Genomic DNA, 26,885 nt, shown 5'->3' with positions numbered 1-26,885 from the left:
AAAATATCTAAGCTATGGCTTAGACCAGAACTATGTGGAGTGTCTGAGACACACGATGAACGTCTTCTTGGAACACTAGTGATCATCTGCTAACTTCTTCAGGGTTAGCAAGAATCATAAGAGAGAACTTACCACTACATGAATAGTGTGTTGCTGTAGGCCCCAAAATAGCAGCAGGTTGCAACAGAGACAAAAAAAATGCAGCATAAGATAGAAGCAAAGCAGGCAGGTTATACGGGAAAGTAGGAAGAATAATGCATTTAACTCAAATTCCACTCCTAAATACACTACTGCACATGCTGATTATACCGTTGAACAATTCAGAAAAATTCAGTAAGATTTCGCTGAAGTCTTTCGCAAAGGTAGATGCTTTGCAAGTTCTGTTTTATTAAATTCTAAACTAGATATTTTTATATGGACCTTACCAATTCTTAGGGTTTCAATGACTTAAGTAATTCTCATGTGGAAGAAGTTTGACAAATTACTTAATATTTAAAGGTCTCATTTCCTCAATTGTACAATGGGGATACACCATTTACTCCACAGCATTGTTGTGAACATTAAATAAAATAATATACGTAAAATACTTAGCACAGTGCTTGACACATCACTGCCATTCAATTAATGTTATTCATTAAATGCCAACCTGCTTGGCTCCAAGCAAACACATGAAAACAAATTGTTCTGCAAAAGCAAATAAAACTTAGGGGGACAAAAACAAAAGCTCCAAACCCTAACCTCCTGCTTCTGATTGGTGGAATACAAACTAGTAGAGAACGACTTCCATAAATAACTCCTATCAAAAATTTCACCTGCATATATTACTATTTATTTAACCATGCAATGTGCTATGCTCAAGTCAGTGTTTTCATTCTGGAGAAACGTGGGAGGGTGCCAAAAATTCTGACAACTAGAGATGGGAAACCACGACCACCAGAATATCAAAGGTGGGCTACGTGGGCAACATGAACAAAATTTACTACTTGCCCACCTTCTTCTGACTTTCTGTAATAGCCAAAAGCTCTCAGTAAGAGTTCTGTGGTGCCTACAATATTAAACAGTAGCCCCTTTGGGGAATAATCAGAAGAAAAAGGGGAATGATGGAGAAAGAAACACTTACGCCCTTAAAACTCAAAGAACTCAAACAGAACTAGTGATACGGCAAAACCATGACGGCTGGACATGAACACCCAGAATCTGAGGAGCCTTTCTCTGCTACTATCACTCAGGAATCTAGGGACAATGGCTGCTTTCTGAAGTGGTCACTGTTCTTACGCCACACAGGTCTTGGTCAGTGGGTGGCAGACTCCTTTTTTTACCATGCTCTCACCGAAAAAGCCAAAGGCATATAGTTTCTACGTCGTGCCAGTTTCTTGCGATCTCGTTCAACCTTCTCTTTCTGAGCAAGCTGCTGGTAATATTCAATCAGCTTGTTCATCTGTAAGAAATCAGAGACTCAGTATTTGTTTCACAAAAAAGCTAACAGGAAATATACAAAATTAATCAACTCTACCCACTAGATACATAACGAAGAGAGAAGACAAATTACTAAGGTGGGCAAATTCACCCTTTTGTTCAAGGAGAATTTCTCTTCATTACGTGATCTATCTTCAGAATTGAAATGGAAGCTTCAAGTTCAACAACAGGAAGAAACTGGCAATGAAAAGACTTGGAAACTTCATGCTCTCTTCCCACTGCTTTTACCTCATTACTTATTTTCCCTCATAACCGCTCCTACTTTTTGGGCATGGCCACAAGACCATCCACTTCTAAGAATGTGACATTTCATATTCTATTTTCTCCCCTACTCCATCACATATTTTCATTTTTGAAATATAGTTTAATCATAAAAACAATATACGTCAATTGTGAAAAGTTCAAACAATACACAAACATAAAGAATAAAAAGTGCAACTTCTCTTTTACCTCTTGTGTCCCAGCTCACCCTTCCCCTCAACAGAGGTCTCCACTATTATCAGTTTAGATATCTTTCCTACACGCTTAACAGACACAGGCATGATAACACTATATTTTGCATACATTTTTAAAAATCTGCATGTAGACATATAACTTTGATATGTATAAAAATAAATATAGCCCTTATTTTTCACATAAGGGGAAAACAACTGTTTTGTAACTTTCTTTTTCACTGAAAGTATCGTGAACTTTTGATCCAGCACAAATACATCAAGTACATCTTCCCATCCAGTAAAAGTAGACCTACCTCATTCTTTTTAAAGGCTGCACCTTATTGCATAGCACAGATGTCCTAGAAGGTATTTAACCATTTCCTATGATATGACTTAAATGGTCTCCTGGTACCCATTCCTGCCCTCTAAATTCAGAAGCAATTATTTTTGGAAACATCAATCTGATCCTGTCATCTCTTTGCTTAAAAACACTTAGCAGCTTCTTAGTTCCTTAACCATCTACATGGCCCTGCACAGTCTGACCGCAAGTACTCCTCTCCACGCTAATACTATGCTCCACTTTGTCACACTCACCTTCTTGTCTACAACTTGCTTTTCTCTTCCTCTTATAAGCTCTTTGCATATGCTGTTCCTCGGCCTTGAATTCTTTCCCTTCTGTGTATTGTCCTCAGATCTTAGTGTAATCCTCAGATATGGACCTAACTAGTTGAAATTCCCCCTAGGAAATGTACACATGGCAAAATTTACCTCTCTTTCACATAACTTATCAAACTTTCCTTTATCCAGGGATCATTTGATTTTTGTTTTCCCATTAGACTTAAGCTCTATGAGAATAGGAAACAGGTATCCCTACAGTTCAGTACAGTTCCCGGCACACAGTAAATGCTCGATAAATGTTTGATGAATGAATACATGTATTTGTGCATAAGTGCAAGTATTCCTGTGGGTCAGAGTCCAGGAAGTAGATACTGCTGAGAGCTCAAGAAATCTGTACTAATTTACACTAACAACAGTTATGTGAGAAGGTCCAATTCCCCACACTCATCCAGGGTATTTTCAGTATTTCTTGTTTTTGCTGATGTCAAAGGAGAATAATTACAAATTACTGTTGACTCTGCAGTTTGATCGTAGATACTTCATTTCGATAGCATCTCATCATCTTCCCCATATTCTAGTTCCAGGGGGAAAAAGTCAGCTCTAGTACATGCTACGGAGATCAATTCTCTATGAACTCTTAAAGGATGCTCAAATCATGATTGTATAAGCACCACTACTGAGTCCAAGAGCATCTTCTAAATTAGTGGTGTTTTCAGGGGTTAAGATATCTTTATATTGATGATATTTCCAAGAGAATTTGAGAACAAATGGAAGCTTAACTTAGTTGGTGGGTACGTGAAAAACAAAACAAAAACATATTTCCTTTTTCTATTCACAACCTGAATACAGAACTAAAACCATACCTAGGCTTCTCCATTAAGTCAGACTGGAAAAAACCTGTCATCGTGATTTAATATCTTTACAATAAGAAGCTCTTTCTATGCGTAACAGATACCAAAATACACATCACGGATTTCTAAGCACAGGTCATGTCCACTGATAAACTGGAAGATCTTTGGTCTTTTTCTCCATCTTATTTCATCCTCTCTCTAACTGACACTTTACTTACCCGTTGCGTGTGAGGGTTTTCAGGTTCCTGCCAACCACCACTAGCTGCAAAATAAAGGAACATTAAATAAGACTTTCATGATGTGATAATTTTATTTTCATAAAAACAGATCATCTGCAGGCTACAAAATGAAACTTAAAAACATAAAATCACAGAACTTACAAGAGAGAGTTCTAGAAATTATATGGAACAGAATGTTCAGAATGAAAATTTTTCTTTAAATACAATAATGGTGATAATGATAAACACCACAACTGACACATGTATAGCTTATGTGCCAGGCATTTGAAATATATTACATTTCACTTTATTCTCCTAATCACCCTCTGAGGTAGGGATTCATTATTAGTTTCATTTTACAAATGAGGAAAGTGAGGCTCAGAGACGTTAAATAACTTGCCCAAAGTCACACAGAGAATAAGTGGTAAAGCCAAGATTCAAACTCAGGCAGTCTGACTCCAGAGATCCTTCTTTTACCTGCAACTCTGTGCAATGTCTATGTTCTAAGACCTGGGTTTGGAGAAGAATTTCTTACAAAACAAACAGCACAAATCATAATGGAAAAGATTATTCCAGAAAGTTGAAAATAAAACCATAATGAATACTTCCAACAAATGGTGCTGTAACACTTGGATACCCACAAACAAAAAACATGAGCCTCGACCTTCATTTCACAAGATATACAAAACTTACCCTGAAATGGACCATAGACTTACATGTAAGAGCTAAAACCATTATCTTTCTACAAGAAAACATAAGCAAAAATCTTAGTGACCTTGGGTTAGGCTAAAGTTTTCTCACTGGACACAAAAGGCACAACCTATAAAATAAAAAATTGATACACTGGAGTTCGTCAAAATTAGAAATTTGTGTTCTACAAAAGATATTGTTGAGAAAATAAAAAGGCAAGCCACAAACTGGGAGAAAATATTTGCAGAACACATACAGTCACGTGCTGCTTAACAACAGGGACACGTTCTGAGAAATGCGTCATTAGGCGATTTTGTGTGAACATCATAGAGTACAGTTACACAAACCTAGAAATTATACCCTACTACATACTTAGGCTGTATGGTACTAATCTATGAGACCACTGTCATATGTGCAGTCCATTGTTGACCAAAACGTTGTTACACAGCGCATGACTGTATTCAACAAAGGACTTGTATCCAGAATACAGGACTCTTACACAAACTCAATAAAAAGACAAAAACTTGGGGCTGGCCCAGTGTCACAGTGGGTAAGTTTGTGTGCATGCTTTGGTGGCCTGGGATTCACAGATTCGGATCCTGGGCACAGACCTACACACTGCTCACTGCGCCATGCTACGGCAGTGTCCCATATGCAAAACAGAGCAACACTGCCATAGATGTTAGCTCATGGCCAATCTTCCTGACCAAAAAAAAGGAGACAAAAAATAGTTAAAAAATGGCAAAAGATTTGTACAAACACTTTATTAAAGAAAATATATGGATAGCAAATAAATATATTAAGAAAATGCAAATTAAAACCATAATGAGGTATCACTACACACTCATTAGAACGACTAAAATAAAAAAGATTGACAACATTAAGGGTTATTGAGGAACTAGAACTCTCCTACACTGCTGGTGAGGATCCAAAACGGTATGGCCACTTTGGAAAATAGTTTGGTAGTTTCTAGTCAAGTTAAACATACACTTACTCTATGACCCAGCAATTCCACTCCTAAAGTATTTACTCAAGACAAAAGGAAACATACATCCACACTAAGACTTGTAGGCAAATGTTCATAGCAGTTTTATTCATATGGGCCCCAAAATGGAAAAAACCCAAATGTCCATCAACTGGAGAATGAATAAACAAATTATGATATATCCACACAATAGAACACTATCCCACAACAAAAAGCAAAAACATGGACAAACCTCAAAAGCATTATGTTAAGTGAAAGCAGACAGACACAAAAGATTATGTGTGACAAGACTCCAATTATATAAACTCCTAGAAAAGACAAAATTACAGTGATAGGAAGCATATCAGTGGTAGTCAGGGGCCAGGAGGTGGGGGGAAGAAACTGACTGCAAAGGGGCATGAGGAAACTTTTTGGGATCATGGAAATGTTCTATATCATGATTGTGGTGGTGGCTACATGACTATACACATTTGTCAAAAATCACAGAATTCTACACTTAAAACTAGTGAGCTTCATTATATTAAATTATATCTCAATAAAGCTTGCCCAAAAAAAAGGAAAAAATAAACTATAATGAGATATCATTTCACAACCACCAGTTTCGAAAAACTTGAAAGAAGTCCAATGATACTAAGAGCTGCCAGGGATCTGGAGCAATCAGGGGTAGTCTACTATTATATGCTACTGCGGGGGCAAAAAGTGGAAAACCATTTTGGAGAGCTAAAGACCAACACGACTTAAAACCAGCAATTTTATTTTCAGTTATGCAGAGAAGCCCTTACTTTTGCAACTTGGGAAACACATATTTCTAACAGTACTGCTGTCAAAAGCAGAAAACTGAAAGCAACCTAAATGTCCATCAAGAGGAGACTGAAGAAGTCAACTGCGGTAAGTCATACATGAATCAACCAAGTATCACAAATACATGCTGACAGAGAAAAGTGGTAGACGATACATACCGTACGTTTCCATTTGTTTCAAACTGAAGAACATTATTTGTTAGCGGCTACACATGTATGTGGAGAAGTCTGAAGATAGGCAGGCACCCTGATAAATACTGAATTCAGGACTGTGATAATTCTCTCTCTCTAGGAGGCAGAGGAAGGGGAATGCAGACGGGAAAGGCTACAGGAGGGGCCTAAATTACTTTGGTTGTGTTTAATTTCTTAAGCTGGGTGATAAGTACATGAGTGCATATTATTGGTATAATTAAAAAAGCTTTTTTCCAAAACAAAAAGGACTCTCATTGAAGGTGACACTATATCCCTTGTAAGAAATGGCAGCAATAACATCCTTTAGTACAACATTCATATTTTAAAGGTTGCCTTACTTAAGGCAATCGTGAAAAATAATGTGAAAGAAACATTTGTTGTAATATTTTAAAAAATCTAAACATTTTACCTAATTGCTTCTTTAGAAACGGTAATTTATTCTAAATAGCAATTTGGGAGACATAACAATCTCATTGTAAGTTTTTCTCTGCACATTACTGATACAATGGCTTACTTATAAATAAACAACTAGTTCTAACTAAAGTGGTTTCAGGGCTTCTCAGATACCAATGACATCAGGGAAGAAATGAAATGATCTGTGCTCTTCAAGAGCTCCTAGTAGTCAATTATCACTATCAGCATAGCCCAGAGGAGAGAGTTTTCTAGAAGAAAGCACAGGTTGTAAGTTCTGAAATATAAATTCTCCAACCCTAATGGCTCATAATCCAAAAAGCATAAAACATTCGTTTAGAAACAACAAACGGAGACATCTACTTGGACTTCTGGGCTTTGTTTCCTTAACTTGATAAAAGCAGACAAAATAAAAACACAAAAATACACTCTAACTCACCAAGCTACATACTATGCCACTTTGAGGTTGTTTTCAACATTTAACTTAAATTCTAAAAACAAATTCAAACAACTTAGTTGTCACCATGACATTAAAACATACACACACAAATATGTACTTTCACTCTAAAAAGATGCTACAGAATCTTTCTAACATAAGTCACATTTAAGGTACATACATACACACCAACAAGCATTTTTAAGGAACTAAGATCCATCTGTTGGGTTAACTAGTTTCTTAAAAGTATTTTACGAACTTAATGTACAAAGTCAGAGAAACAATCAAGAGCTCAAGCACTCTAAACCAAATGGCAAACCCAACAGAATCAATAACTAAAACTTTAAGAACAGAGTTGAATCTAAAGGAACTTCACCCATATTTACTTCCAAATTGTGTAAGAATCTGTAAAACTTTTTAGCTAAAGTCCATCTTCATTTTAGTTATGTCAAATGACATAATACATTTGTTATGAGCTTCTTCATATATTAGTAAGCTGAAACTTTTTTTTTAAAGATTTTATTTTATTTTTTCCTTTTTCTTCCCAAAGCCCCCCCAGTACATAGTTGTATATTCATCATTGTGGGTCCTTCTAGTTGTGGCATGTGGGACACTGCCTCAGCGTGGTTTGATGAGCGGTGCCATGTCCGCGCCCAGGGTTCGAACCAACGAAACACTGGGCTGCCTGCAGTGGAGCGCGCGAACTTAACCACTCGGCCACGGGGCCAGCCCCAGTAAGCTGAAACTTTTAATGAAAATCCAAAAAATGGTAATTTTTAACAAGTCCAAAAAGTTTTCCAAAAATCAAACAAAGGAAATTTCAGAAAGATAAAAGGACAATGAAGAATTAGCTATGCTACTGTTTATATTAAAAAACAAACAGCAACTGAAGGTTTTGAACCGACCGTATAAAGTGTTTCCACTCTCTGATGTTAACCATAGAGTACAGGAAATGTAAAAATAAAGGAATTTTCCTGATAAAGATAAGTGCAATCTTCACTCTGAAACACTCAAATGATGGAGACATAAATGCTTTGGTGGTCTTTATGTCCAAACACACACATTTTTCTGTTTCACTGACAAACATTTTATACCTATACGTGTATCTTTGAGCATGTGTTTGAATCTCCAGGATAGATACCTGGACCTGCAATTGCTGGGCAGAAGGATAAGAGCAATGAAAAATTTTAATAGATGTTGTCCAACTGCTTTCCAAGGTAGTAGCATATGAAAAACCTATTTTCCCATATTCTTGCCAATACTTCATATTACCAGATTTAAAAATTTTTGCCAAATCAATGGAGTCAGTTTTAATTTGCATTTCCCAGATTACGAGCAAAGTTGAACACATCTTTTTGCATATTTATGGGCTTAAAAAAAATACTACCTCACCAAATTGGGTGTGAAAACAAAAAATCCAATCGACTGGACAAGAAAAACTAAATGAACTCAGATATCCAAAACATGTTCTTTGGTCCCAAGGAATTCATATTAGAGTTGAAAACACTTAAATAATTCACATATAAAGAATATTAACAGTACAAGGCAGTTTATGATAGCCAAAGAAAGAGTAAACATAAAAACAAAGGTCTATAAAACTTCAGAGGAGGGAAACAGGAAGGGGTGGGACTTGACTTGTGACTTCATGAAAGGTTAGGGCCTTTCCACGGCATCTGCAAGGTTACTGAGGAGTCTGGGGTGAAGAAAAAGATCTTTAACCCTACTGCGGTCCCTTCAGTGTGCACATTTTGGTTACTGAAAATTTTCATTTCCATCTCTGAGAAATGTTCATATCCGGTGCCTATTTTTCTGTGGGGTTTCTTTCTTACTGATTTATAAGGTTCCTCATTTTTGGTTATTTATCTTTAGTCTGTTATGTATGATCCAAATACTTTTCTCAGCTTGTCACTTTAATTTTTTAGTTTTGTTCATGGTGTGTTGTGTCATCAGGAGAGTTTATTTTTTATGAAGAGCATTAATATTTGATTCTAACAAAGTGTCAGATTTATAAACGCTACTTTACCAACTCTAAGAAACCGAAATAGTTTATCCAGTCTCAGATGAAACATTATGGTAAATAAATGGGAGAATTTGGGAACACAAAAGATTTAATGACAAGATACTCTGAATTTAGCTCCTACCACCCATTAGGTAACAGAAATAATAATCTGTGGGCAATTACAGCGCTGCCAATTTCACAAGATCTCATGTTGAAGTCTGTCTCACTCACCCACGGATTTGTCTGCCATGCCCACATCTCTAGATGTCCAGCGACAAAATCCACAGGCCAGGTAATAGGCTTTCTTCATGGTGGTCTTGGCTGGGTCATCAGGAAGCTGTGTGGAGATGCTTGTTGCCCGAGTGGAGAGGGTGTGCATGCAGCCGGGACAGTCAAAGCAGTTGGCGCATCTATGATACAAAAAATACAACAATTCATTCACTCGACACACATTATCAAGCCCCTACTATGTGCCAGACATCGTTCTAGGTATTAGGAATTCAAGACAGAACTATAAGGGAGGAGTGTCTCTCAAGCAAAAAGAAATAAAGTATTCCTGACACTCTTACAATGTTTGTTTTAAAATTTCAAAGGTATTATACATTCATTATTATTATTTTTTTTTAAAAGAGCAATCATTACCAAAGTTCCTGAAGAATTAAGAGCCTGACCCAACCCTACTTCCGAGGGAATCACTACTAACAGTGTGGAGTTAACTATTTCAGACTCTTTACTGTACAGACCACAAAGGTTTCTGAGGAAAAGAGAAACGCCACAGCTTATGCCTTTAAAGAGGACAGACCAATTGCACAATGGGAAACTGAGAGGCAACAATACAATAAGCTGGAAACTGGGTTTGGAAAATAACTGCTTGTCTGCTATGCCAGAGGGCTGAAACGGACACCACCCAATGCAGTCGCACTGGACGGGCCCAGGAGCGGAGCATTTTCTGGGCTTTCAGCTCTCTCTTTAGGCACTCCTCTTCCTAGTGCTCAGCCAACATCCCCGTCCAGGGGCCCCTGGGCCTTGTTGCTTTTAACTTTCCCACCACTTGACATTATCAAGATTTCGTCTCCAGTCCTGGACTTGCTCTGAAGCTCCAGCCCATAACTCCAATTATCCGCGACACTTAGCTGCCTGGATAACATTCTCAAATGAGGATAGTAAGAGTACCCACCTCGCAGTGATATTCTGAGGATTAAATGATAAAATAATGTGTGGACAGCACACAAAACAGTGTCTGGCTTATCAGGAGCTATTTCTCGGGGACAGGAAAGACAAATAATAGTGGATCACCTCCAGAGAGGTGTAGCAGTGTGACTGGCAGCAGAGGACTTTCACACCAAGCTAAAAAGCAAAGGGCACCCAGTAATGAGCACACCTACTACCAGTCTCCAATAAAAGGAAGCAGGGCTCCTTGGAGAAGGGGTTAATTCTAGGACTGAGGGAGAAAATATACAGGATAAGCCTGGCGTATCTTGTAGTAACAGAAAGAAAGTGCTCAAATGAATGAACAGCTCCTCCCCACCCCCCATACAATGACAGGGTATGTCAGAGGGGTACAGAGGTCTACTGAAAGAGCTCCCAATGGCCAAAGCTAGAACAATCTGAACAGAAGAAATTATAGTCGTATTGGATTACGTAAAGCTTAACAGAAATACACATGAGCCCAGACTGCTTTAAGTAAATGATTAAATAAATAGGAGAGCAGAGAAAAATCTTCCAAGAAAAGAATTTCAAATAGTTTATGCAGACAGCCCTCACGGAGGGGGAGCATAACTCTCCAGTATTTCAGTGTGGGCTGTAATAACAACTTTCCTTCCAAAGAGTACGTTATGGAAAAGGAGGAAAAAAAAGCTGGAGAAACCTGACAAACGCTAGCTCCAGCCAGGGAATAAAGGTGAACACCAGTAGTGATAAGCCATATTGACGTATGACTGGGTATGTACCAGTATGTACCCTGGATATGACGCGTTGAAGGGTGCACTTTCCCTCTGTGGTCCCCGTCAAAACACATTCCCCCAGCTGACGAGAGAAACATCAGACAAAGTCCAACTCAGAGACATTCTCAAAATACCTTACCAGTACTCCTCACAACTTTTAAGGTGATCAAAACCAAGGAAAGTGTAAGCAAATGTCACAGTAACAGGAACCTAAGGAGCTATGACTATTAAATATGAGTATCCTGAATAGGATCCTGGAACCTAGTAAAAGGAGATTAGGGAAAAACTGAGGAAATCTAAATAAACTGTGGAATTCATTAATAATAATATATCAATATTCTTCATTAATTGAGCCAATATACTGTACTAAAGTAAGATGTTAACAATGAGGGAGACCAGGTATGGGGTAAATGGAATTCTCTGTACCATCTTCACAATAATTGTTAAGTCTAAAACTGTTCTAAAATAGAAAGTTTATTTAAAAAAAATCAAAGGACATTTCATTTTTGGCAAAGGGAATGCTAAAAAATGAAAAACAGCTTGTTAAAAAAGAGAGTTAATCCCATGTGTTTTCTAACCAGCTATTAAAAAAATAGTTGAGGAGGGCCAGCCCTGGTGGCCTAGTGGTTACGTTCAGCATGCTCCACTTTGGTGGCACAGTCCTATACCGCTCTGTTAGTGGCCATGCTGTGCTGGCTGCCCGCATACTAAAATACAGAGGAAGATTGGCACAGATGTTAGCTCAGGGAGAATATTTCTCAATAACAACAACAAAAGTTGAAGAAAAGAGGAAAAAATGGATCTCGATCTTACCTATTCTTTTTTAGTTTGGCTTCAGCTGATGGCATATTTTCTAAGCAACTGGGACAATAATGGGAGTCCACCTAGAAAGAAACAAGAGATTACAAAATCAGAGGAAAAGAAATTCGTTTAGCTTATGTATACGTCTATACTAAATAAGAAATTTTAAAATACATAGCAGCAGCAGGTGAGAAATCACTATCTGGCAAAGAACCTGGACTGTTTTCAGCTTAAAGTTTCTTCTTCAACCACGTTTTTTCTCACCCCCTTGATTTCCTAAAACTCTTCTATTTCTCCTTTCTGATCTTTCCTGTTCCCCTTTCATCAGGGTTTTATGTATTAGATATGTTAAAAGTTGTCTAGAAGAACTCTATGATAATCTAATGAATACGTTAATAAATAAAAAAACCTATTTGTGAAGCTGTGATTAAATATTCTATCTTGTTTAGCTTTACTGGACTACAATAACTTGACCACACTTAAACTGTTACGGGAAATTTAAAAAGTTTTCTCTTAAAGAGATTTTAAATGACAAATTAAACTACTAAGCTAACAAGATAGTCTTATTGTATTTAACCCCAAAACATAGTATAAAAATTAAACTCATTGTATTTTTTTTTTTTGATTTTTTTTTTTTTAAAGATTTTTTTTTTAATTTTTTCCTTTTTCTCCCCAAAGCCCCCCCGGTACATAGTTGTATATTCTTCGTTGTGGGTCCTTCTAGTTGTGGTATGTGGGACGCTGCCTCAGCGTGGTTTGATGAGCAGTGTCATGTCCGCGCCCAGGATTCGAACCAACGAAACACTGGGCCGCCTGCAGCGGAGCGCGCGAACTTAACCACTCGGCCACGGGGCCAGCCCCACTCATTGTATTTTTTAAGGCCTGAATAATTATTTTCTTTAATGTAGGTAGATCCTATTTGATAATTCTAGAACTCTAGTCAACTGCAGATGGAAAGACAGATTCACTTGACCATAAATACTATGATAGAAACTGGCTTCTTCTTTTATCATCTGCTATAAACAGGACCATCTTTCAAAAAATAAAGTTGCTGCTCAAATAATCTCCAGGAAAATAAAATACCGCACTGCTAACTAATATTTGCACTTACTCAATATAAAAGGCAAAATAATTTATTCTTTCTTGTCCCCTTTCCAAATCATACTTGTCCCTTCATATGTAGCTCCAATCCCAGGTTCTCCATTAGAATTTTCTGGGCTACTCCAGCCCTCACTAGCCTCATCCTTCCCCAAACCCTAATGGCCTCCACTTCATAGGGACACACCAGTCTGTAAAAGATGCAGTCGCTGACTGAATGTCTTAGCTGAAGAGATCCTTAGAGATCAAGGAGACTGAGCTCCATAATGACACCAAATGAGAATCTAATCCAATAAATTCTGAAGGTGGAGCTGGAACACAGATGCATCTGAAAAAAAAAAAGGCCTGACCAAAGATACATACATACATACACATACACACACAACATGCTAATGAAGAAAAATATACAAGAAATATCATGTACGTAACACAGCATTGATTTTTCTCTGGTATTAACTGCGTTCTCTGACTATTCCTATTATGAAAAATATCCCCAATAAAATAATAATTATTAATAACGTGTAAAATGGCTTGTAGGATAGAACATGTCTTCATACGCATTTTTAACAGTCCAGGGATCTTCAGTGAAGTTCTGAGTCAGGCTGCTTGGTTTCAATTATTGGCCCTCCCTCCCACCCCCCAATTTCTTGCTGTATGACCTAATGCAGACATTATGTGTTTGTTTTTCTAACTGCTCTTAGTTTTTATGATGATAAAGGGGATTACGTAAAGCACACGGCATACAGAATACTGAATAAGCCTAACATTACAATCAGCTTTTTTTTCACTAGACTAAGTTACTCAACAGCAGATTTGACTTACTCATCTTCTAATCCCCAAAGGTTACTGAAGGAACAAGACGTGTCAGGGGCTGCAGAAGTTCTGGGGTTTTGCTATTTGGTGATTTTTTTACGGGGTGGGGTCTTTCACGTTTGAATGCCCACTTGTGACTGTGAAGGACAGCACCGCACCCTCAAGCAGAAGCGCCATGAATATAACACTTCGAACCTCTTACATGACAGACCCTATTCCAAGCGCTTTTCACTCAGCCCAACCCATCCTAAGTTCTTCCCTGCTGCAGGCCTTTGCCCGAGCCAGGAACAGCAAGGCATTCTGACGAGGGCCCCGTTTCTGGCCAAAGCAGGGGCCGAACTTCCAGGATGGGAGGGGCATGAATGAGAATGCCTGCACTCCCTTCCCCCCCATCAATCCTGCAAAGACAGTATCTCGCCCCTTAAGGACCCTGACCTAAGCACCCCTACACCTTTTTCTCCCCAACCCACCCAATTCCCAAACCCCCCAGGAGACAGACGGCCAACGTCCCCAAAGTCAAGTCTGTCCAATCAGAGGGCGCTCTAGAACCAGAAGATCCCCCTCAGCCCCACCCAAGGCCGCTCCTCCTTTCCAAGAAACAAATTATAAGCAAATTAAATCGCAGGCAAATCTGAGTGACGGAATACACAGCCAATCAGGAAACTAGAAAAACGACTACCGCCTCCAACCGGCGGAACTTCCCCGCCTGTCGCGGTGACTGGGAAGAACCCCTCCCCCCTCCCCCCAACACACACATTGTTCATGGGACGACGGCGTTACCTCGTGAGACACACATTCCAGCGACCGCAGCTCGCTACAATAGCGGCAGAAGTAAAGCTGCGAGAGCGGGGCCCGAACCTTCTTTTCTCCCTGGACTAGGTAGAGAACCCGCTCCGATTGCAGCAAAGACGCCATCTTGGAGGGGGAGGAGCCAACGACGCTCCCGTCGCATCACGTGACCCGAGAGCCTGCGTTTTCCTCTCCGCCTTCCCTACGTCTTTCAACGTACACTTTGACGTAAGATTTCCGACCCCGGTGCGGGGGTCTGCGCCGGGCGAGTCAAAGTGCGCGTGCGCAGCTGGGATCCACTGTTTCTTCCCCAACCCTGGGCCCGCCGCCCAGCCTTTTAGCGAGCGTCAGCCGCCTGGGTGGAGCTGAGGGGTTTCTATCGTTAAGTACGGAATCGCAGATCAAATCCAGACAGGCTCAGTGCTCGCCTTTTCTTGGTTTCTTCCGGAAATGGAGGCTGCTCTTTTGATTTATTTAAGCTGCTTCTCCGCCCTCACTTTCCAGGCAGACATCCAGGAGGCAGAGGGAGGGTCTCAGGGACAGAGTTCCGAGGGAACTGGAAAGCTAAGAGTTAACACCAGACTCTCTTCTGACAGTCTTGCCACTGACCTCTAGGAAACTTTCACAGACATTATATCGTTTGAAATTTCTTAGACTGTAAGCCCCTCCACGGAGGAGGCCATATCTCATTCATTTCCAGGTTTCCAGTACTTAGCACTAGGACTAAGTCTCTATTGTGGGCGTTCAATAAGTATTAAGGAAGGAATGAAATCAATGATTGCACAATGTTGTTAGGTGTCCTTTATATTTTTCTAGTGCATAAACTCAGCCTTAGATGTGTAAAATGACCACTTAGAACTGGCCACTAGTTCTGTGCTTTTCTCTTTGTTCTAGTGTTGTGTTATTACCTGTCTGACATTGGAGTTGGTGATTCAAAAGAAATGAAACTAAAAAGTAATATTAGCTGACATTTATTGAGCACTTTTTGAGTGCGGGACACTGGATCAAAACTTTGCATACATTGTCACATTTAATTTTCGCAAAAACTCCAAAAGGCTGGTACTATTATTATCTCTATTTTACAGTGCAGGAAATTGAGGATTAGAGCATTAGAACGGTTTGTCGGTTTCCTAATAGCAGCAGAACCCTGTTCTGTCTGACTCCACAGCTTGCGTGCGTTACGGCTATGCATACTGCCGCCAGCATGTTTTTTTACTTTCTTTTTTCCAGCTTTACTGAGGTATAATTCACAATGAAAATTTGTATATATTTAAGGTGTACACCTTGATGATTTGATAAACATTGTGAAATAAGCAACACAATCAAGCTGATTAACATATCCATCCCCTCACATAGTTACCATTTTCTTTCTTTTTTTTTCCTGGTGACAACACTTGAGATACCTTTTTAGCAAATTTCAAATATGTAATACAGTATTGTTAACTATAGTCACATTGTTGTACTTAAGATCTCCAGAACTTGCATAACTGGAACTTTGTACCACTTGACCAACATTTCTTCATTTCCTTCTCCCCCCAGTCCTTGGTGACCACTATTCTGTCTGCTTCTACGGATTTGACAATTTTAGATTCCATTTATAAGTGAGATTATGCAGTATTTGTCTTTTGGGGTCTGGCTTATTTCACTTAGCATAATGTCCTCTAGCTTCATCCATGTTGCTGCAAATGGCAGGATTTCCTTCTTTTTTAAGGCTGAATAATATTTAATTGTGTGTGTGTGTGTACGTATATATATATATATGTATCACATTTTCTTTATTCATCTATCTACATTTAGGTTGTTTCCATATCTTGGCTTTTGTGAATAATGCTGAAATGATCATGGGAGTGCAGATGTTTCCTCAAGCTTCTGATTCCATTTCCTTTGGGTATATACCCAGAAGTGGGATTGCTTGTTCGTAAGATCTGTTTTTAATTTTTTGAGGAACCTCCATACTGTTTTCCATAGTGGTTGTACCAGTTTATATTCCCACCAACAGTATAGCGGGATTCCCTTTTCTCCACATCCTTGCCAACACTTGTTATCGTTGGTCTTGCTGATGATAGCTGTTCTAACAGGTGTGAAATGATATCTCCTTGTGGTTTTGATTTGCATTTCCCTGATGATTACTGAAGTTAAGCACCTTTTCATATATCTGGTGGCTGTTTGTATGTTTTCTCTTCAGAAATATCTATTCAGGTCCTTTGTTCATTTTTTAATTGGATTATTTATTTTGCCATTGAGTTATAAGAGTTCCTTATATGTTTTGGATATTAACTGCTTATCAAGTATAGGATTTACAAATATTTTCTCCCATTCTGTAGGTTGCCTTTTCATTCTGTTGATTGTTTCCTTTGCTGTGCAGAAGATTTTTAGTTTGATATAACCGCATTTGTCTATTCTTTGCTTTTGTTGCCTCTGCTTTTAGGGTCATATCCAAGAAATCATTGTCCAGACCAATGTCAAAAAGCTTTTTCCCTATATTTACTTCCTATAGTTTTATGTTTTCAGGTCTTTCATTTAAATCTTCAAGCTATTTTGAGTTGATATTTTTATATAGTGTGAGACAAGGATCCAGTTTCATTCTTTTGCATGTGGATATCCAATTTTCCCAACTTCATTTATTGAAGACACTCCCCTTTCTCCTTTGTGTGTTCTTGGCTCCCTTGTCCAAGACTAGTTAACTGTTGATGTGTGGATTTATTTTCGGGCTCTCCTCTCTATTCTGTGCCGTTGGTCAACGTGACTGTTTTTATGCCTGTTTTGATTACGGTAGCTTGTAAAATATTTTGCAATCTGGAAGTGTGATGCCTCCAGCTTTGTTCTTTTTGCTCAATATTGCTTTGGATATTCAGAGTTTTTTGTGGTTCCATATGAATTTTAGGATTTTTTTTTCTATTTCTGTAAAGAATGCCATTGGGATTTTGATAGGGATTGCATTGAATCTGTAGATCACTTTGGGTAGTATAGACGTTTTAACAATATTAATTCTTCCAATCTATGAACACAGGATGTCTTTCTATTTATCTATGTCTTCTTAATGTTCTTCATCAATGTTTTATAATTTTCAGTGCACAAGTCTTACACCTCTTTGGTTAAGTTTATTCTTAAGTGTTTAATTTATTTTTTTCTATTATAAATGGGATTGTTTTCTTAACTTTCTTTTCAAATAGCTCATTATTAGTATATAGAAACACCACTGATTTTTGTATGTCAATTTTGCATCTAATAACTTTACTGAATTTATTTATTAGTTCCAACAGATTTTTCTGTTGAATCTTCGGAGTTTTCTACCTATATGATAATGTCGTCTGCAAACAGAGATGATTTTACTTCTTCCCTTCTGATTTGGATGCCTTTTATTTATTTTTCTTGTCTAATTACTCCCCAGATATTTGTACTTTTAACTATATGATTAATAAACGAATACATTCTTGGGCTACCTTTGGGAATCCATTTGGCAAACCTGGAAATGTGAAAGAGTTAACATTCTGTGGGACAATCTTTGACCAATGTGGGGTGAAAACTTGTGAATAAATGTCCCCTTCTTCCTTCTCCCAGATGTTCTCCTTGGGTCTTTAGAGGGTTCCAGCAGGATCCAGCCCTGGTTGCATACAATGGTGACCAGCTTGTTCAGGTACCCTTGTATTGACTTTCCTTCCAACTGTTTGACTCTTCCCGCCTCCCTGCCTGCAATCTCTCACTTTAGACTCTGCTTTCCAGGGGGAGCTGAGGCTAAAAGAGAGACCCAAAGGTTGAGCTACCACATCAACTGGTAACCACATTTAACAATTCTTGGCAATAAACTCTTGTGAAAAAATCCAACCCAATTTACATTCTCACCATGAGTGTATGAGATTTCCATTTCCCTATTATTTATTCAACATGGAATATTATCAAATCTAGGTTAATAGTTTTGCACTTTCTAGCCATGTGATCTTGAAAAAGCCGTTTTTACCTCTGAGTCTTGTTTCGTAACACATAGAATGGGAAGAATAATCGCTGCCTTAGTAAAAATAAAAAGTCATCATGGCTGTGAAAGAATCCTTCAGAGTAAATTCACAATAACAACTAAAAATATTGGACTTAGTCAGACTTTTGTCAAATGAGATCTTGTGGAGAGGGCTTGGATTTGGGCTCCCACATCAGAGGCTCAGAGTCCTCTATAGCTTAGGAGTCCTGGAGAATTACTTTGACCATTGCTGACCATGAGGAAGGCTGACCACCTCATTTTGGTTTTCTGCTTGAAAACTGCATTAATCACAGGTTTTCACGCATTGCATCTGCAGACTCATCTAAAAGTCATAGTAAGGGAACAGAGGAAGAAAAAGAAAAGCCAGTGTTTCATTAACACCCATCCTGGCCTCTCTGGAAATATGTTGGCAGTGCTACCTAAAGCTATTTCCCAAGTGTGAGCATGGCAGAGGGCTGCGGGTATGCCTTCATCCTGGGAAACCTGTCCATGGACTCTACTTTGAATTGTTTTTTACAGAGTTTCTTCTCTTTTCCTGTATACCTGCCTCTCTTATTGTAGCTGTACCCTTACCCTCACTCAGCTGCCCTACCCGAAAACCTGGGGACTTCGAGTGGCTCTTTCCTTTCGATTCTACCTCCTGGATAGCTCTAACACCTGCCTGTCTTCATTCATTCTCACAACCACTGCCTTAATTCAGAGATCTACCGTTTTTCTTCTGGACTCACTGCAGCCTCCTGACTGCCACTCAATTTACTCTCTATGCTGAGCCAGAATGACATTTCTAAAAGCCATATGTTGATCTCAATCCATGTTTGTTGTTGTTCAGCTTCTTTCAGCAGCTCTCCATCACCTACAAACTCTTGGGATAATGTATAAGACCCTCCAGGATCTGGCGCCTGCTTACCTCTTCAGTCTCATCTCCCAGACACATCTCACTTGCTTTCCAGGCCTATCTAACTCTTGCTGATCTACTAGGAAGAATGTGCAGTGTCCTCTTATGCCTTCTTGCCCCTGTACATGCAGTTCCCTCGGAGAGAAATAACCTTTATCTGCTTGCCGGCTCAAGGTTAACTTCCTCTGTGAAGCCTTGTCTGTTCCAACAAAGAGGAAATTGACCATGCTTGCCTTTGTCCCACAACTGTGTCCTGGTAGAGCAACTTGCATACTGCATTGTCTTCATTTCTTAACAAATCTGTCTTCCCTTCCAGACCATAGCCTGGCAAAAGGCCTGACCCAGAATAGGTATTCAATAAATTTTGTTTGATGCCTTTTACATCTGGGAATATTTCTTACATCTCAGATTGCTAAATTGGCTAACATTGCCTGATAGGTATTATTCACAAGTTACTTTACAGACATACCCTATGAGGCAGGTCCTATAACTATTAACCCAATTTTATAGATGAGGAAACAGGCTCAGAGAGGTTAGGTATTTGCCCAAGGTCAGACCAATAGGAAGTGGATGAACCCAGGTCATCTAACTCCATACACTACTATCTTACCGATTATGCTATAGCCCATGAGTTGGCAAACTTTTTCTGTAAAGGGCCAGATAGAAAATATTTTAGGCTTTGCAGGCCAAGAAGCAAAATCAAGGATATGAGGTAGCTGTAAAGAGAGAAAACTTCTGTTCCATCCCTCTGGATTGCCAGTTGCTGTGTGGAGAGCACACTTTGCCTCAAGTTGGAGACCTTCTCTCAGCCAAAAAGGAGAAAGGCCAGTGGCAAGGGGGGTGAGGAAAAGTGGGAGAGGAGAGCGAGGCTGCCGCTATGGTCAGTTTAACTTTCTTCCCCAATGACTCAGACCCAGGGGCTCTACTCTCCTCCCAGGAGAGCCTGGCCATCTCAGCTGGTGCAGACTGAAATTCCCCTGCTCAGTGACTGGCAGTTGCCAGTAGCACAATCCCTAGTGTGTAGGTAGGGACCAGCATGGGCCCTGGGCAGCAGCAAGGTGCAGGCACTGGCGTGGGAGACAGGCACTGGGAGCGGAGAGAAAAAGAGCCAGGCATGAGGACACCTGGCTTGGTTTCTGGGGCTCACGGTGCCACCTGCTTCAGTGGTGCTTGCGGGTTTTACAAAAACAGGCAGCAGCTGTGGGCTGAAATTCGCTGACACCTGCTGTAGCCTCCTGGTGTAGTAGACTAACTTAGAATTATTACCTACTAGAAAGATCTTTGTTCAATTTCTGTATTTTTCAGATAGATAAAATGAGATCCAGAGAGTCAAAGGAACATACCCACAGGTTTCCTCACTCCTGGTACAATATTCTGTTTTCTAATTCCAAAAATGCAGTTCCCCTCTTCACTGCTCATCGGTTAATTCATATCCACAGCTGAGTAAGAAACCGGTTGCTCTTCTAACAATACTTAAAAAGAAAAGTAAGCAAATGCAAGGGAAAACAGGATGCTCATGGATAACCTATTCCATTTTGCCCTGGGAGTTGGCTGGAATTGCGTCATTCTCATTTTGAGGACATGAGTTTCACATCTCTAGAATGCTCTCCCCACGGCTTCAAAGGGAAGTTCCCAAGTGCACCTCATGCCTAACTAAAGCTTGTCCCCCTCACTCTCCCTTCTCTGTGCTTAGTAGGCTAATGGGAAGCTTATGTCAATTCTGTGGCACCATGGAACACTTCCTCTGTGGTCTGCTGAGGATACAGAGACGTGAGCTCGGCGTCCTTTTTCTGCTGGAGGATGCACAGGGTGACCTCGGGTTAATCACTGCAGCTGTTACCCAATTACTGCCAGTGCTTCAGGAAGACCTCTGGCCCCTGAAGTGCTGGCTCATAAGAGACAGCTCATGGCCACGCACTCTCTCTATTCCACTCCTCTCTTCCTCCCACATTTGCCCACTCACCCCTGGGAAATGCAACTGGCTCAAGAGACCATAGCTCTCAGGAAAATCAGGGTAAAATCATGGAACAGTAGAGCCAGAAGTGACCTCAGAGATTAACTAGTCCACTCACTTATTTTAAAGATGGAGAACTGAAGCCCAGAGAAGGGAAGGGACTTGCCCAAGGCCACAGAGGAAGTTAGAGGTGAAGCTAGGGTGTGAACGCAGGTCTTGGTTCCAAGTTTATTTCTTTCACTACACTTGGCTGGACCTTCACCTCTACACAATTCACCACCCAACCCCAAGGCTTGCTTCTAGAAGACCACCAGTGTATTGCTTGTTGAATTGAGTAAAATAGAACTGAAGATTGAATTTCTGCCTAACTCAGTGCCTGATCCAGAGCAGGTACTCAATAAGTATTTGTTGGATGGATGAGTACTATCTTCAAATATCTGGAACTTGTTGGCAGATGGAAGCTGGTAACTAAAAATTGTTTTCTTTTTGATCTTCAAGCAGTTCCTTCTTTTAGAAGGTAGAGGAAGAAACGAGGGAAGGGAGGCAGGCCACAATTTTAAATAGGGTGGCCAGGGTGGGCTTCATGAGGTCAGAACTGAGCAAAGATTTAAAGGATATGGGGAGTGGGGCAAGTGGATATCTTGGGGAAGAGCCTCCAAGCAGAGCTGAGCAAAGTTTCTAAGCCTAACTGAGGAAGAGCAAGGAGGCAGTGGGGCTGTTAAGGAATGAGCATGGGGAGAGGTATAAGAGATGAAGTCCCAGCGGTAAGGGGGAAGAAGGGGTGCAGCTCATGTAGAATCTTGAAAGGCATCTTAAGGATGTTGCATTTTGCTTTGAAAGAAGTGGAGAGCTGTTGCGGGATTTCATGCAGAGCAGTGACATGATTTAAAGTACATTTAACAAGGATCACTCTGGGAATGGGACTGTAGAAAGATAGGAGTAGAAACAGGGGTCAGTCTGGAGATTGCTGCAGTGATCCAGGCAAGAGGTGGCAGTGCCATGGATCAGGGATTCTAACTATATTTTGAAGGTAGAGCCTATGGGATTTCCTGATGCCCAACGCTGGGCAGTTGTGTATATAGACTGCTGTGTGAAGGGTGGCTTGGAGTTACGCATCAGGGAGGCTGTTGTTGGGCCAGGGGATAATCCATTTCATGGTTTGGCCGAATTCAGCCACTGGGAGTTTATTTTCTCAGAAATTATCAAGGCTATCTGTTTCTCCTCTGTGAGGTCAAAATAAAAACATCACAGAAAGGATCAAAAACTTACATGTTCAGAAGAAGGAGATGAAGCTAACTTGTTGAGTTTCTAGTTTACTTTTCCAAATCACCAAGCAGGATGATTACTACACCGGAAAACATATTTCACAAGAGGCCCAGAGAAAGAGCTGGTGGTTGCTAAACACATTAATCAGATTTTCAGCACTCCAGCTCGAGCTGAGAAGGAGAAGCTGGTGTGGGAGGGCCCAGCCCATTTGGAGTGGTGCCAAGGGCTATTCCAAACAAGCTGTGCCCGTTGCTTTGAAGGTAAAATGAGTTAATAAAAGTTAAAGTGGGTAGAGCACAGGACATCGTAAGTTGCTGAGTAAGTATTTGTTATTCGGCCACGGAGTTTAGCCCACCCCGTCATTTACAAGTGGGAAAACAGGTTCCGAGAGAGGAAGTGGTTTGTCTGAAGTGCCCTGGATCTCCAGCTCACTTAATGAGCACTAAGTTGATTTGTTTTATTATGTTGGGGTGACTGGGACTTCCAGTCTTGCCCACACTCCCACCTGTGCCTTTTGGCTGCCTCTTACAATTCATTTCTGGGAAGCTCTTTTAGGCTTTGAGCTGTCAGTGTCTCGTCTGATCGTCTGAGAATCTGCCCTCACAGGAAATGTTCTGTTACTCTCCAGCACCTGTGGTTGGGATGTTTCATTAGTCTTGAGCACCTGTGGAAGCCAGCCTCCAAACTGGCCCTCAGTGGTATTTGTACCCTGTGTACTCACCTTTCCCATTGTCCCAGGGTTGGTCTGTGTGACCAATAGCATACAACAGAAGCGGTGGTGTGACACTTCTGACGTTAGATTATAAAAGTCTGTGGTTTCTGTGTTCTGTGTTCTCTTGCTGGCACGCGTGCACATGCACACACACACTTAAAATCTTGGATCACTTGTTTGGGAGAAGCCAGCTGCCACTTTTGTGAGTAGCCCTATGGAGAGGCCCATGGGGCAGGGAACTGAAGCCTTGGCTAACAGCTAGTGAGGACTGAGGCCTGCCAATAACTAGTAGGTGAGCTTGGAAGTGGATTCCCCAGCTCCAGACAAGGACTGGGATGACTGCAGACCCAGCTGGCAGCCTGACTGCAATCTCATGAGAGACCCTGAGCTAGGACCCCCTAGCTAAGCAGCTCCTGGACTGCCACCCTTAGAAACTGTGAGATAACATATGTTTGTTTTAAGCTGCTAACTTTTGAGATACTTTGTTACACAGCAATAGGTAACATACAACCACCTTCCCTTCCCGCGGTGGGGTTTGCACCCCACCTTTGTTGCACCATTCACCTCTTTCCACCTCTGCCCCCTCCACCATCCTTGTCATCACCCTGTGCACTCCCCATGTATCTTTAGCATCAACTGTCTTCTCTGAGGCTGAACCCAGAAGTCATCAACTTGTTAAAATCACTCATGGTACCAAAAGGAAGCAGGTGGTGAGCTAAAATGGAATTTGAGAAAAGTGTAATAAAAAAGGAACTATTTGCAAAAGTGTGAGTGGGGTGGAGGGTAATCACCCGGAATACGGAACATGGCAGTACCCAGGGCTAGTAAAGGTGGGGTGCTGTTTGTGGCCAGAGGCCTTAAGGGGTGAGGGGAGGGAGCACTTATTGGAACCTTGAGACAGAGAGAGCTGTGTGAAGAGGGCCCCCTGAGAGGAGTTGGGACCTTTAGGTCCAGGACAGAGCCAGGCATTGGCATGCCTGGGTGGAGGGTAGAATGCAAAATACTTCATCTGATCTGCGTTCTCATGTGCAAAACGGGAGTTAATAACATTTTCACCATAGAATTGTTGTAAGGACCAAGTGATATGATGCATGTAAAACCCTTGCTATGTGGTAAGTGCTAAAGAAGTGTTTTTTAAGTAAATAATCATTTTTTTAAAAAAATAAAGGCAAAGAATTTCATTATAGATTTTTTCCTGAGACCGCATTTACTTCAAAAATTAATAAATTTTTACTGATGGACTGGATTGAAATATCTGCCAGTAATAGGCATTCTTTTCTGTCTCCAGCTGCATGACTCTATGATAATTGAGCACTTTGGAATAGCCATGAGAATTGATTCAAATAATTATCACCACACTAATGAGACCATGTGACTGTCACTCCACTTCAAAGCTATAAAATGGAGCCTTCCATTTCCTTTTCTTTCTTCCTGTCTGCCCAGAAACTTATTTTATCTCACATTCCGCATGTTTGGAAAATTCCATCACTTTACCTTCTTGCCTAATCATTAGTTCAGTGAGGGCTTTCAGCTATAATAAAAAAAGTTGTAATTAAAATAAAAATTCCTGCATCTAGTTTTCAGACTGAAAGCGTATTTCTTTTCAGAGTTAGCAAGCAAGTGGGGCTTCCCAAAGAGTAAGAAGGCACTGTGCCCAGAGATCCGTAGAGCAAAAAGGACCGTAGGAATTTGTCCAGGGGAAGAAGGGAAAGATGGAAAGACACAGGGGACTCAGGAGTCCTTGTGCACGGTGCTTGACTTCTTGGGAAGAACTGAGCTGCTTAGGGACCTGTCAGGAGGGAGCTGGTGTCTGAGCCAGACATGCCTGCCAGTGGAACAAGATGGATCACCCTACATGGATATGCTTTTAACTCAAAACTGTAGTGATCTTAAGATCCTTGAGCCTTGGCTTTGAAAGGATTTTGGAAGCACAAGTGACTTCAGAGACTATCTAATTCAGCTACCTTCTTTCCAGGTTTGGAGCTAAAAGACCTAGAGAGGGGGAGGGACTCATTGAAGGTCACGTGGCAAACTAGATAGAGCCAGCATAAAAAGCCACGGTTTAGTACTGCTTCGTGCCGGTTTAGTGCCTTTTACTTTGTGCCCAGGTGCACCCACTTTCCTCTGTCCCTCCAACCCTCCGCCATTCCAATAGAATCCTTCTGCAACGTGTTTTTGCTTGCATACCTCCAGTGTTAGGAAGCTCATGACATCCCAAGAAAGCTCGTACTGTTCCATTTCCAGGCAGTTCTCTTAAAAAATTCTTTCTTAGAGGTTTTCTCAGAATTCCCACAGCCCCCATGAGTACCCACATCTCTAGATCAAACATCCTGATTTCTTGTAATTTGGTCTTTTCTGGGGTCTGTTTTAGAAACTGAGAGGAATTTTATACACACAGTTACCTAGTTAATGTTTCCTTCAGACTGTGGTGGCCGGAAGGGAACACAGATGTGATTTTTATGTGTCACACAATTTTATGTGTCAACTTGGCTGGGCCACAGTACCCTAATACTTGGTTAAACACATCTTGGTGTTGCTGGGAAGGTATTTTTTCGGGGAGGTTGACTTTTTAATAAGTAGACTTTGAGTAAAGCAGATCAGCCTCCATAAGGTGAGTGGGCCTCCTCCAGGCAGTTGAAGGCCCTGAGATAAAGACTGTCCACCTCCGAGGAGAGGAATTCTGCCACAGACAGTGCCTCGGACCTAAGCTGCAACATCAGCTCTTCCCTGGGTCTCCAGCTTGCTGGTCTCCCCTGCGGATTTTGAAGTTGTCAGCCTCCAAAATCATGTGAGCTGATTCCTTAAAATCAGTCTTTTTCTCTCTCTGTCTCTCAGTGTCTGTTTACACACACACACACACACACACACACACACACACACACACACACACAGTTGGTTCCATTTCTTTGGAGATCCCTGACTTATGCTATGTTTTCAAGCATACAACTTTGCCTTTAGGCACAACCTCAGAATTGGAAAGAAAAGTCTTTATTGACCTCTCATCTTCCTCTCAGCGTCCTATCATTCATTCATTCCACAAGTGGAGCATATGTTCTGCCCCAAGTGCTGCTGATAGAAAGGAAAATATTGTAACCAGAGTTCTGAACTTAGGGCCTTGATAAAGTCAGACCCTGCCCCAAAGCATTAGTGCGTAGAATTTAGGGTGACATAGAATTTGGCTCTGTAGTCAGACAGTCTTGGGTTCATAATTGGCTTTGACATTTACCAGCTGCTGACCTTGCGAAGTCACTCAACACCCCTGAGCCTCAGTTTACCTTCTCCATCTGTAAAAGTAGGGATTTGGATTGGAAGATCTTTAATTTTGGACATACAGTCTCTCCATTTAGTGAAAATTCAGTAAGGGAAGAATTGTAAATAGCATCAGTCAATCAGTAGGATGACAAAGAATACTGAAATAAGACTGACAAATTAGATGGGAAAGTGGTTAACACTCTATAGGGCAATAAAAACATCTACTTCAGGGGCTGGTCAGGTGATGTAGTGATGGTTAAGTTTGCGTGCTCTGTTGCG

At 40.6% G+C, this 26,885-nt stretch overlaps 2 protein-coding genes across 3 annotated transcripts in view; one reads left to right on the top strand and one right to left on the bottom strand.

Moving 5' to 3' along the window:
* DCTN4 (dynactin subunit 4) overlaps positions 1 to 14,769 on the bottom strand; it is a 33,273-nt gene extending 18,504 nt beyond the window's left edge. Inside the window, exons 1-5 of the mRNA XM_014852649.3 lie at positions 14,546 to 14,769; positions 11,867 to 11,937; positions 9,342 to 9,520; positions 3,598 to 3,641; positions 1,331 to 1,438 (exon numbers count right to left, since the gene is read on the bottom strand). Coding sequence (XP_014708135.1) covers positions 1,331 to 1,438; positions 3,598 to 3,641; positions 9,342 to 9,520; positions 11,867 to 11,937; positions 14,546 to 14,680 — 537 coding nt within the window. The 5' untranslated portion in view covers positions 14,681 to 14,769. The remainder of the gene's footprint in view (positions 1 to 1,330; positions 1,439 to 3,597; positions 3,642 to 9,341; positions 9,521 to 11,866; positions 11,938 to 14,545) is intronic.
* Positions 14,654 to 26,885, top strand: part of SMIM3 (small integral membrane protein 3) — a 41,059-nt gene continuing 28,827 nt past the window's right edge. Inside the window, exon 1 of one of the 2 annotated variants that reach the window (XM_044777801.2) lies at positions 14,654 to 14,782. The gene's annotated coding sequence lies outside the window, so the exon portion shown is untranslated. Of the gene's footprint in view, positions 14,783 to 21,701; positions 21,841 to 26,885 lie in introns of those variants that run through there. The other variant, XM_070517190.1, reaches the window with a different exon arrangement.

Source organism: Equus asinus, chromosome 9 (assembly GCF_041296235.1).
Source record: "Equus asinus isolate D_3611 breed Donkey chromosome 9, EquAss-T2T_v2, whole genome shotgun sequence".
Taxonomy (NCBI): Eukaryota; Metazoa; Chordata; class Mammalia; order Perissodactyla; family Equidae; genus Equus; species Equus asinus.
This window is presented reverse-complemented; position numbering and strand designations above follow the sequence as displayed.